The sequence below is a fragment of the Sinohyriopsis cumingii genome, chromosome 14, assembly GCF_028554795.1.
Source record: "Sinohyriopsis cumingii isolate HCF-2022 chromosome 14, ASM2855479v2, whole genome shotgun sequence".
NCBI lineage: Eukaryota > Metazoa > Mollusca > Bivalvia > Unionida > Unionidae > Sinohyriopsis > Sinohyriopsis cumingii.
In genome coordinates, this window is record NC_142974.1 from 39,309,441 (window position 1) to 39,323,362 (window position 13,922).

Genomic DNA, 13,922 nt, shown 5'->3' on the forward strand with positions numbered 1-13,922 from the left:
GCGGACAATTGCAAAGCATCTGCTGTGTGACAGTCCATTCAGCCACCGGAAATAACAATTCTTCCTAGGATGTTTTGACTCATAATATTAATTTTAAAATATCTAACCTGAATAAACTATAGTTCCAAATTAATGTTTCTGTTCACGATCATTATTCATGATTATTTTATATTTCCAGTGATGAATAATTTTAGTAAGTAATTACACTCAAACGAAACACAATAGTAAGACATAGTCTGCTTCCGTTATTTTAAGGAAAGAAGAAGTACTGTATCACACAAACTACATTGTATACAAAACTAACATACAAAATTAGAAGCAGGAGGAGGTTCAAAGTACATTTGTATAACATTATAAGTTGTCAACAAGATATCGACTATTACACCAATGGACAAAACTCGTATTAAAATAAACTTGTATGCCTCCTTTGATAATGATCCTGATATTTAATATATTCTCACATAGAAATATTCGCTATGTATTATCATGTTTGTAAAATCGATGTCCCAAGTCAGGTACACCATTAGGTTGTTTTTGGATGTCCCAAGTCAGGTACACCATTAGGTTGTTTTTGGATGTCCCAAGTCAGGTACACTATTAGGTTGTTTTTGGATGTCCCAAGTCAGGTACACTATTAGGTTGTTTTTGGATGTCCCAAGTCAGGTACACCATTAGGTTGTTTTTGGATGTCCCAAGTCAGGTACACCATTAGGTTGTTTTTGGATGTCCCAAGTCAGGTACACCATTAGGTTGTTTTTGGATGTCCCAAGTCAGGTACACCATTAGGTTGTTTTTGGATGTCCCAAGTCAGGTACACCATTAGGTTGTTTTTGGAGTATGGTCAAACGCAAAATACAATTACATCTAACATAATAATGGAAGAATAAGAATACGAAAACCAAGAACACAAATCCATGCGAATTAAACGCACCTAACCCCTCTCCACACGAAGATAACAATTTATATAATGAAGCACTCATTCAGTTATGTATGATTAAAAAGTACATGAGAACAAATATTTTGGAAGACACAAAATATATATGGGGCAACATAATACTCACAAACAAGAAAAACTTTATCTTCGATTAGAATATATATGCCTTGATGTATCTGATGTTAATGTTGTATAAATGCAACATCAAACTCAACTTTAATAATTACTGATTTTTGTTTTTTATCTTGCCTGTGAAAGTAAGGGGGTTGTGATCACTGAATACATTAATCGGAGAAAGAGTGAACTATGATTCACATTAAATGTTTGCAATGCCAAATGTTTGCAATGCCAATATCAAAACGGACCTTTTGTTCTCATTTGTGGAAAATAAATTCTCTGGTGCTTATTTGATATTTTAGAAAGATATTGCATACTGGATGATCTACGCTATTTTTGTCTTCTTGAATGAATACTGCTTATACTACATGATCACTTTCCGTAACATACATTCTAAAGGATTGACCAAAATTCGGTTCAGGACGACCTGGTGTACACTTTACTTCCTGGCATGTTTTATACCAAATAAACTTGGTTTTGTTACTCAAAATGTTGTCATGGTTTCAACATTTGTGGAAACATTGGAGCACCGCTTTCGATAATATAGAGCCATGCCCAAAAATCGCATTAAAAATTCTTTGTCCTGACACAGGGAACTGACACAGGGAACTCAGAAAAAGCATTTAACCTTAACTTATATAGGTTTCCTAGAACGTTTCTCTCGATACGTCATATAAATGTATAGCAAGCACAGCAAATACTCACTTTATAAAGTTCATCTGGAGTTGTCAATGTCGAACACAGTATGCCATTATTCTGCTAAATAGTTCATCGCATAAAGGAATACGTCGAAGATGAGCCTTAGGTGTCCTCGGATCAGCTTTTCTTACTATTTGACAAGTGAGACAATACCTACAATATTCAAAAACATTACTTTTAATTTCCTTGCGAATATAAATCATATAAGATCATTTAACAGGACACACGCGTTTCATGGATTATACTACGAATTTCTGTCGATATGACGTAGGAAAAATAATGTGATAGCTCAGTGACCACTTTTCACCAGCCGGTACCTCAGATGGTCTCTCTCCATCCCTTCAAAAGCACCCCATTTATAACAAAATAACAGGTACATTTTTGACAACATTATCAGTAATAGCCCTCTGAAACAAACATAAACTTTCAGGTATTGGTCCTTTTCGACAATGAGAGTTTTTCGTTTGTCACCCTTATTAGAATAAGAAAAATAAGTAAAATGACGATCACTGTGATAAAAATACATTACACGGTATAAACTAAACAGCAGTAAAGAGCGAAAACTAACGCGTTTTATACAGTTCAAAACCTTTTTTTCCCTAAAATACAATTTGAAAATTTAAAAAGAACTTACATTATTGTGAACTAAATCCCAAATAGTCCTAACAGTTTATGAAAGGTCAAAATCTGTCAGTTCCAAATGAATTTAATTTTTTTTAAATAGAAATCCAAATGAAATTGAAAGTTGAAAAGGTCGATGAGGTGCCTATAATGGCTGAAGTGCAAAGAGTCTTTAGCCGTATCCCATGAATACAAATCAAGAATTTGATCCTTATTTGAAATTTCGCTATAATTCAAATCTCCAAGAATCTCATTTGTGATGAAAACTCTGTATTTCAAGCTGATAAATGATTTGGAAAACTATAGCCCAATGAATATCCAGAAAAACACAATTATATTGAACTTGGGTCATAATTAATATTTTCTCAAAAACACTATAGGAATGTTTGCTTCTGGAAGTTTCATATTCTGGAAGCTTATAATCAAACATCAGAAAATAAATAAATGACAGCTAGCAAACTATGCAAACTGAACATACATAACTGATATAATCCAAACATGTTCTTGTCTGAGTTCACTTTAATTCAAAAGTAATATTTCTGTCCAATAATTATTTTTTTCATCAGCATCTTGTATTTCTAGTGAATTAAAATTTGAATAAATAATTTCACATAAATGAAAAGCTTTAAAACAACGACAATATTGACTCTGTGCAAAACAGTAAGATTGACTATGTACACAAAAATAAGATTGATTCTGTACACCACAATAAGATTGACTCTGCTTCAAATATTATAATCTAAGAATGAGTGATTTCCCAGGTGCAAAACATTTAAAACAAAGCTAAGACACAAATAAGAACCCGGAGTAGCGTCAAAATATCATTTGCAGAACACCGTAAGTTATCAGTACTAAACTTCAACAAATAACATGGTACAAATCATGTACCCTTGGCTTTCCATGGAGGAAATCCAATGTCTTCGACTCCGATTAATATAAGCATGTTTACCTCTAATTGGTAATGTATAATGTTAACGAAAGATAAAGAAGGACAAAGTATAATAATTCAAATATATGCATTACTTATGTGGTAGCATGTAATATATACGGACTGGAAATGTGATGAAAATGATGAAAATGAAGAAAACGTATGAAAGCATGGATGTGAATCAATAACATTATGAACATAAGTTACATGATCAAGTAGTTTATTTGTGAATCAAAAGCGCTAATCAAGGTTAACCCAAACGCGATCTTAAATCATGCAATGGGTGTCGATGTATAGGAAGAATTGTGCAAAAAGAAAACATAGTTGAATATAGTTGAGCAACGTAACCCGTACTAACACACAGCTGTTGTTCATAATACGATGTAGGCAGGTAACGCCACTGTGCATACAATCTCCTGCATTAACGTTTCTCTTTCGGGACACTGTCAACACGTCCTTGCGATGAGGCGTTTTAGAAAGTTCAAACTTTTGGTATCAATTGTCATTTTTGTTTGGGGATTGAAATGTTTATGTCAGTTCATATTTCCTACTTTACTTCATATCTTCGAGAAAATGGACGCGACATACAATATGCATGGCATAGTAATGATGCAGCAGAGAACGTCTGGTGAGTATATTTTACCTTCATATCACACTGGGTAATAGCAGGCGTTTTTGTACATTGCAGTCGTCGTCTGCTACTTGGGTACGTAAGGATTTTAAAGACATTAGCCAAATATATCCTTATGTCTCCAACAACATGCGAAAATTGCATTGGAAACATATTCTCGCTATTAGTTAAAAACTTGAATATGGGGATAGTATGTTTTGTATGTTCAAGTTGTTTTTGCGACATTTTTAACAGTTCTTTTATTCTTCTATCAGACCTCTTCCGCATGTTCAACGAATTTGAGAAACCTTTCTTCATTAACATTGTTAGCAATAGCAGACTTTGCAAAGTTCCCCAGCCTACGTTTCGGACTCTATACTGAGGTGGTATCACACTGCCCTACTATATGCAATGAGTTTTAAATTGTGCATTACAGCTCTTAAGTTCTTATCTACAATAATGTTAGGTGATTGAAACTCCTTAACACATTATATACAGAGGATGTAACGGTGTTTGTCAGAATTTTGTTCTGCTCTTTTACCGTATACACGAATCGATGCATTGTACACCCTCCAATAATTTGCGTACATATTGAAGTTCATTTAACATTTTGGATTGTTTTACAGTTTATGTTTGGTGTTTTAAAATTGTTAATGATACAATATTATATGCTGTCGTGGTTATTACTGGAAATAACCACAACATTTGCATTTTCTATATTTTATTATTCCTATAAAATATATAATTTCCTTATTTCTCGAACTCTATCAACTTGCTTACATAAAATAACTGAGAAAACGATTTGCTGTTTATGGGATGGCACTGAGAATTATTTCCTATTCAGCTCAATAAATGTATCGATAGACTTAGTATGCTTAGTGTTAGTATAGTAATCCAAAGGATCTTTAAGCTGGCTATAAAGGTGTACATTGATATAGAAGAGCTGGAGAAACGGATAAAAATAGAATACATTTGATACATGTGTAGCAAGCAAAGTATCAAAGTATACAATAAATATAAATGCAGTACGCATGCTGTAGGCTTGATTTCACCTTGACATTTGAAACTACATTATCAGTAAACACACTAAACGTCTGTAAATACATTAAAACAAGACAGTCAGAAAGCAATTTGGTCTTCAGACATGTTGGTCCTAAAATGACACATACTCCAAATGGGTATAATTTCAATCTCATCGTTCCATTCTATATTGTTTAAAATATTTCATAATTCTAGTTTGAACTAGAATTTTATTTTCCCTCCCAATCAGGAAGATAAAGACATACACAGTTGTGGGCTTGCTTCCAACTAGCCTAAAGGAATATACGTTTATCAGTGAGATGCATGAATTGATTTTTGTTTTCTAAATTATATTGTCAATTTCTTTTTTTTATAAATATAGCAGGTATACAATTTTATAAAATTACGAATTATTACTTAGATGTAGTTGGTCAGATGCATTGCTATTTGATCTATATTATGTATTGTAATATGGTAATAAAATATTAAATACTACTTTGCGTGATCAGTGTGTGTCTGTGCTTTAAGATGGGGTGAATTAGTCAAAACCTTTCATAGTATCAAGAAAGTGAGCCGTACGTTTGCTGAAGTAAACATGATGATATGAGTCTAGCTCCATGCATGGTGTCTTGTTGATTGCATAACTGCACGGCTAAAGTACTAGACCTTGTTGACAAATTTGGATTCATATAGAATAAATATTCGACCCTCCTTCGTTTATATTATTGCGTCTTAGTTCTTTATGTAAGGGATATTGACTTAAAAATTAGCTGTTCCTAGCATACATATCAGACTTAAAGGTATAACGTACTTCTGATCATTTAAAAGGATGTTTAATTTACCACACTTATTCATTGGAATTAGAAAGTGCTCAGATTCTCGGATTTATTACCTGTTTTGGGATTACCGTGAGTTAGTTTAAAGACATTTTAAATTATATCATTGTGATACGTCGAGACTATTGGCATCGCAGCAAAATATTGTGATCGTCATTCAGAATGCCACTGAAATTCATTTATAATATTTGATATTTTTGGACATGTGATATAAATATGTCTATTCAGGATTACATTCTCCACACTTAAAGTTATTTTCAAGATTGACTTTGCATTCTAGTAACATAAATTTAAATTACAATTTACAAAACTTGTTGGTTTTCGTACCTTCTGTTACATAGTTTAAGACCATAAAGTCATATCAAGAAAACTGGGATGCTCATCCGCAATACGAACTTCGTTAAAATATAATAAAGAAATTACAATTGCTTGTGAAACTTACTTTTGCTTTTGCTTTATAATTTGTTTGATCCCTGATATTTTTATTTCCCAACTGTATGAAACATACAGTGAATCCAGCAAGTTTCACCATGTAATCTAAAGTGGAGAACATTGGTTCAGGAAGAGTTAGAGTCCTTGAAAATGATGAACATCTTGAGCTTGAGTCGTAATAATATCCATATTAGCAACATCTACTACTGCTTGACGCCTGGAAACGATATTTATTTGGAGCGTTATTACCAGATGCCTTGAGGAAATCGTGTAACTTTCTTTTTTATTTCTGATGCTGAACATGTTAGAATTTAAATATATTACTGTTAATCGTTTTGTATCTTCCATGTAACAGTAACAGAAGATTGCTCAAATAAGGTAATGTAAATTGTACTGGGCTATCTGAATATTCATTCTGTTTGGACATACACGTATATAAATAAGATGGCCTCGCTGTCTAATATAAAATGGTCGTCACACAATATTCCAGGATGGCTTATTTTTTTTTAAACTACAGCTTGTACATATTTTGCGAAGAGAACTGCGACGTACATTTTCACACTCTAACATATACATTCACACGTTAATTAATTATGCTTTGTGTTTGCGCAGTACACTGACAAGAAGTCCGTTTTGCTGTTTCATTTATTCGGCCTTGTATCGACGTTGGTCAATACTGAGTGAGGTTATTGAAAATAATAATGTTAGGCGATTACATAAGATCAATCAATAATGTGTTGTCTTATATATTTAATTTTCTTTGTTTGTTAGTTAGTTTCATTTTATGTTATTTCATTACATGATATTTTAATGTAACATTGTATTTAGATTTGACCTTGTCCAAAACTGAGTTCATTTGTGCTTGATCAAAATTGATTTTATATTTTATTCATTATAAACAACTAATAAATAGGTAAATTATTATCTGTGTGAATGGACTTAAAATTACTATTATTATTATTAGAAGAAGAAATTTGTTTATCTGGGTCAAAGAATTGGACTTTCTGAGTGTAATCCAGTTATGGTTTTGATTTTGTAAACAAGAGGATCATTCCAGATGGTTATTTTCCATTATTGTATATATATTGTAACTGAAAGGATTTTATCATTATTGCTTTAACATCTAGCACTTTATATTGATATTGTGTTGTGATCAGTTGGGATGAGTTGTAGTTCTTAAAATTTGTTTATTTATGTGATTATTTGATCTGGAAATGGAAACAATATTCTGATAAAAATACAGCTATTTACTGTAATTTATAGTGTATTCAAGCATGGAATTATATGTCTGCTATTCAACAAAAGACCATTGTCAGATCGATATACTAAGAGTGATAACAGACACGCCATCAATGTTTTTAATATTTATTCTAGAGACACGCCATTGCTATCAATGTGTTTAATATTTATTCTAGACTGTTTCTGAATTTTATTCAGGACTTTAAATTACAAGGATTTGTGTCTGTGATTCATGCATTAGTTCGAGATTTACGTCTGAATTCCTTAAGTTATTTTTCCTCATTTTCACTTGTAATCTAAGTTAATAAAATATTTATTAAATTTTACGCAACTTTTTGTATTGCACTGTTTTCTGTTACTTCTTTTAAGACCATTACATATTGGCATTGTGAAAATGAAGATTATTTTAAAAATATTTCATAAAAATTAAACATCACTGTGATGAAAAATTAGATACTGCGCCTTTACAGCAATATAAAAAATTGTATGCAATCAATAAGCACATTTGAAAAGATTATCTTGGAAATTAGAGGAACAATAATTTCATATGTTCAACGCGGGAAAAGATGCTTTAGATTAACACGAAGATCCCCAATGCAGAGATGAACAATTCATGCGAAAGAGCGTAAACAAATTACTAAATGTGTTAAACAGATGAAAGAGAAAGTATTACGATTAAATTATGGATGTACTTAGGGTTTCGGCTAGAGCTATATGGATCAAAGTACAAAATATGACAAAATATTAACCATCTTAAAGCAATTGTTTTTACATAAAGAAATCATGCCGCCTGGTGATAAAGAAATGTTCTTGATCAAACATCCATAAATAAAATGATTGACGAAAATAACTTGAAACCCATGTTTTAACAAGATCGTATGGAGGCTTTTAATCATTTGACACTGCATACACCATTACTGTAATCCTGCAATAGATTTAGTTGAATAATATATGATAGATTCCGTTGTTTGCCATTAATGATATGAACCCATTACCAAACCGTTCACATTTATATATGAAATGTAAAGGCGTTCTGCAGATGGTATTATGAATCATATACGGTGGCGAGTGTGGAAGTTTTAGTTCTTGGCACCAATTTTAGATAGTCTCGTTTCATCATATGTAAATGTTTGACATAATAGATATTGACTCCCTATTTTCAATTAGGATTATTATCATATGCAAACATTTACGCTGACAGTCAACAGGTAAAATTCAGATTTAATGTTCTACTCCTAAGAAAGCACTTAGCTTTCTTGGATAACAAGTGTATTCTTAATTCGCAATAACCGTATACCATTCTTCGCAATAATCAATTATAATAATTTTTAATTTATAATATGTTCAGGTTCCCATTTCCCACATTGCACATCCAATTTTGTCTTTCGGTACTGTTGCAAAAATTACAATATGACATTAGATGCAGTAATTAAAGTATAATAAAGATTAAAGAGTACTACAATTTATAAGAGAATACAAAGGCATATTCTATAAAGAGTAAAACAAAGATATATATATATATATATATATATATATATATATATCTTGCGATAACTTTATTCACTATATCAATTCTAACTCAAAATTTGATTACCCATCTCAACAAGATAAGAGGAAACTACTACAGGAGTAAGATGTTTTACTTGTATAACTCGTTAGTAACATGCAAATAGCCTTGACCTATTTCTATTATAGAATTTACAACACCTCACATCCTTGAATATTTTCCCATATACAGCAGTATTATTCAATCATGTCCAGTAACCGTCTCTGCATACCATAGCATAAGAGACCAATCCACAAAATTACAAAACTATGTTTCATGTTTCTATTTGAAAGTTCCATTAAGGAAGAAGAGCCAAAATATCATCTTTTTGGAGTATCTAAATATATATAATTCAAAACAGTCACAGCTGAAGCTTTATAGAGACATATGTATAGTTTTATCCTTTCAAACGCGTACTAAAAATAATGCTTTCATAACATTAATAGGTTTATAAATAATTGTATATATAAGGATGGGATATAGGTACATTCTGATATTTATCACAGACATATGTACTATTCGCGATGATTTCGTAGCTTTCACGAATAATAATACCAAAACGGTCGTACAAAATAAATGCAATACCAATTGTGGCCATGATTTAAAACAAAATTTAATAAATTATGATATGCATACGATTATTGGTAACAAAAATGCGTGTGGAGCTTTTTGTGAAGAAATGATTGAAAACAAGGAAATATCAAGTTGTATAAAGTCGACTTCTGATTTAGAAAAATACAGACTATCTTTCTGGTTTATTACTACGATCACAATTTCAAATATTATGGGAAGTTTGATCAAAAAATGTTTTCAACAGAATCAGGGTCATTTTAAACTCAGTTGCATTCCATTTGATATGTTGCCTGCAAAGATAATAATATCTCAGGTAACAACTGCTATAATGATAGTTTTAAGACTGATTAAAAGCAATTATAGCCGCAAAAAATGGATATTCATGAAAAGCAAAGATTATCTTTAGAATGAAGGACAGAAAAAGCTCATGATATAATTATTTTATTAAAAATGATTGTAAATAATATAATATAATATAATATAATATAATATAATATAATATAATATAATAATTTTATCAATGTTGAACGTTAACCTTTCAATTTGGTAGAAGGTAAAAGGATGTTTATTGCTTTTATCATAAAAAATTAAGTTGTGCAAATTTATTTTTAAAAGAAAGATACGAATTTCCTTTCATGAACATAGAGGACATTATAATGAATTCGTCTGATTTGTACAATGTCCTCGTGTTAATAAAACGACGCTGTCCTTGTGATCGTTGGTGATATCTTCGTGATCATCACACAGTTTCTTTCAAAGAAATTGTCAAGGTTTTCTGTTAAACCGCCCGAACTTCAAATATCCTATGCAAATAATATGGAATCAAATCGTATTTGTTTTGCAAGGTAAACTGTAGGCACACTTATCTAAATATTGGAAACGCATTTCTGCATTTTTTTTGGGACACTGTATTGTTTGTACTGTTCAAGTATTATTGTAAAACGGAATTTTTACAGTTTACTTTCCAAAACATGATCGAATATCACCTAATATTTCGTTTGACAGAAAGAGTAGTGCCTACTTTTATTATGGTTTGCCTATTTGACAGAAACGAGTAATGCCTACTTTTACTATTGTATGCGTATTTGACAGAAACGAGTAATGCATACTTTTATTATTGTTTGCCTATTTGACAGAAACGAGTAATGAATACTTTTATTATTGTATGCCTATTTGACAGAAACGGGTAATGCATACTTTTATTATTGTTTGCCTATTTGACAGAAACGAGTAATGCCTACTTTTACTATTGTATGCCTATTTTACAGTTAAAAGACGATTTGCATTTTAGTTCTTAGGATTGCATGGTATAATAAATGTCACTACACACATTTAATGTTTGATATGGATCTTAATTGAACCTTATGATTGCGTTGTACAATGAATATCACTACACAAATCTAACGTTTGATAATGAGCTTATTTGAACATTGAATACGTGAAATAGTGCAAAGAGGTTTATTTTGTATTTCTTTCAAATCAAACCACGTGACCTCCAACCAACTATGCTTGTAATGAAATGACATTTCCCACAATGCAAATGAAAGATAGTTATAGTTTACAGTGAAAACGGTGTTAAAATATGATCCGCTTTTATTTTGCGTATCGAAGCATTCTGAAAACTCTTTTTTTGAAGTTCTGTGGCGCTACGTGACTTGCATTAATGAACTGTTTACACATCCGTCCTAACATGTATTCATACCCATTAATATTATACAACTGAGTTCAGGTTATTCAAGGAAAACACATATCAGTTGTTAGCAGCATTCAATGGCACGATAACTGGAGACGATAACTTAATTTAACGCAGTGACTGAAAACACCATATATGACCCGGCTTTTTCATTTGAATCACATTGGTCGGTGGAATAAAAATATCCAAGGCAAATCAGTTGTGAATTTGGCATAATGCCAGAAACGCAGTTGAGTTGGATGATGTGGCATGTCTAATTTAGGACCTACAGTGTTCTTTTGAAAAGCAACTTTATTTTTTTGCCTATCTTTTTACGATAAGATTTCATATCTTGCTGGTATCAGTATTAAACTTGTACCTGCATTCGGACGTAAGTGTGTTATTCTATGATAAGATGTGAAAACATTATGTCAGTAAAAACTTGTCTTCTCTTATGATGTAGAAAGAGGAGCGAAACATAATTACATGCGATTCAGTTCGTTACTTTTTTATCTAAGTTGTAAGAACACGTTTATTCAACGTACATATTTGTATTCTGTGTGTGTATAGCTACTCATGTCTACCTCCACTATTCATTATTGCTGAGTCTAAAAGTCACAAACGGTTAGTCAATTAATGAAAGCATCTTTTTAAATTCCGAAATACATTTTCAGTTTTTCAAAACAATAAACAATTCACCGAAACATAAATACATTTTTAGCTGATTATTGCTACCGATTTAAATATTACTATTCGACATCAATTTATTGCCGATAACTTGGCATTGTGGAATGGTCTCTGTCTAGATTTAAACAGATGGTTTAGAATCATATTTGTCAAGGTAGCGAAAGGTGGGTGTTCAAGGGAGATTTTAGTGTAGTTTTTAATGCCCTGTTTCCGTAAAGAAAAGTATAACCAAAGTTATCATGAATAATTATTGTACTATTGATTCGTTACATTAGGATATATATTAAATTCATGCCTGAATCAACAAGTTCTGTTGTCCTTAGTTGGCCCTAGGATTGAATCCCGATCAAATGGATGACATGTATATGAGTTATAATGAACACCAAACACGTATGCAGAGTCAACATGAACGATTACGTTTTGCCTGCCTATGACGTGTCATTAATCACATGTCAGTTAATAAAAGCGCTCATGCAAAACGTGTACAACATTGTTATAGACTCTAAATGTAACATTTCTCAAATCAAGATTCTTTCTTCATTTATTATTGCCTCTAATGTGCCATTCTTCAAAAATAGATGCATTATTCCTTTGATATTGCCGCATTATTGCTGTTCTTTTAATCAAGATTCATTCTTCCTTTGTTATTGCCTCGTAATGTTTATGTTCCCCAAATCAAGATGCAGTCTTCTTTTGTTATCGCCTCTTAATGTACAATTCCTCATATCAATTATCATTATTGCTTTCTTAATGCAACTTAATGTGTCATTCCTCAAACAGAGATTCATTCTTCTTTTGTTATTGCCTCTTAATGTACCATTCCTCAAATCAAGATTCATTCTTCCTTTGTTATTGCCTCTTAATGTACCATTCCTCAAATTAAGATTCATTCTTCCTTTGTTATTGCCTCTTAATGTACCATTCCTCAATTCAAGATTCATTATTCCTTTGTTATTGCCTCTTAATGTACCATTCCTCAAATCAAGATTCATTCTTCCTTTGTTATTGCCTCTTAATGTACCATTCCACAAATCAAGATGCATTCTTACTTTGACGTTTCGTATAAATGTATTCAATTAAATGTAATACTGTTTTAGATCCCCACATAGTTGAAAATTATGACAGTTCTGGGTGACCTTTTAGATCAGATAACGACCAATTTTCAGAACATCGGTTTTGGTGGAGCGATCGAGGTATTCAAGGATGCCAACATGTGTGGTTTCAGCAGTATCTCTTTGAAAGGTTTAAAAGATGGCAAACCATTAACTTGGAAGATCTTTAATGGTTCTCTACAGTCGATCACGATACCATTAATAATATATTATGTTTCTGTACAAATGAATGTCCAATAAATAACATAATGACCAGCTCCTTTCCGTTTCTAATTGTTGTTTTTCTGTGCTACATTCATTAGGGCCAATGATTCTTAATTGGCGAGTTCAGCCGCTCTATATGACATGATGCTGCTTTAAGATTTATCCCTATATATGATTTTTTGAGAGGTTCAGCGCCGTACACGTTTTTCATTTCGTTGCTAATTACCGTGGGGAGGTTTACTCAAATACAATGGTTGCTCATTGCCTTATTGAAGTTGAACTCTTAAGATGGCTTAACTTAATTATGGCGGGAATGTTTAGCTGTATATTGGGCTGACGCTGATGGACGTAAGCACTCTAAAATCTATATACACATTGTGAAAGTTAATGTTGATGAAAAAATATTTAATTTATTATATGGGTCCTTCATCATTCATGTGTTGTTTTACGTAAGTGTCGTCTAAAATAAAACTACCTAAATGGTAACTCCAAACCAATGTATTTATTTCACTTAGTCAATGATTATTTATGTTCGAGTATCATTGAATAAAATTTAATTTTAATTTATATTTAAATCAATGAAAAACTTAAATCTTTTATTCGCCAAATTTCGTGCAGATATCAAATATTGTATTTGTCTCATACACATATCTTACACATTTAAACTCTTGTACTTATTGCATATGAATTCA

At 31.7% G+C, this 13,922-nt stretch overlaps 1 protein-coding gene across 1 annotated transcript in view; it reads left to right on the plus strand.

The window, feature by feature from the left end:
- The first annotated feature begins 3,660 nt into the window (after nucleotides 1–3,660).
- The window catches only part of LOC149783613 (uncharacterized), a 114,830-nt gene continuing 104,568 nt past the window's right edge, over nucleotides 3,661–13,922 (plus strand). The window contains exon 1 of the mRNA XM_089931865.1: nucleotides 3,661–3,927. Within this exon, the coding sequence (XP_089787991.1) occupies nucleotides 3,762–3,927 (166 nt within the window). The 5' untranslated portion in view covers nucleotides 3,661–3,761. The remainder of the gene's footprint in view (nucleotides 3,928–13,922) is intronic.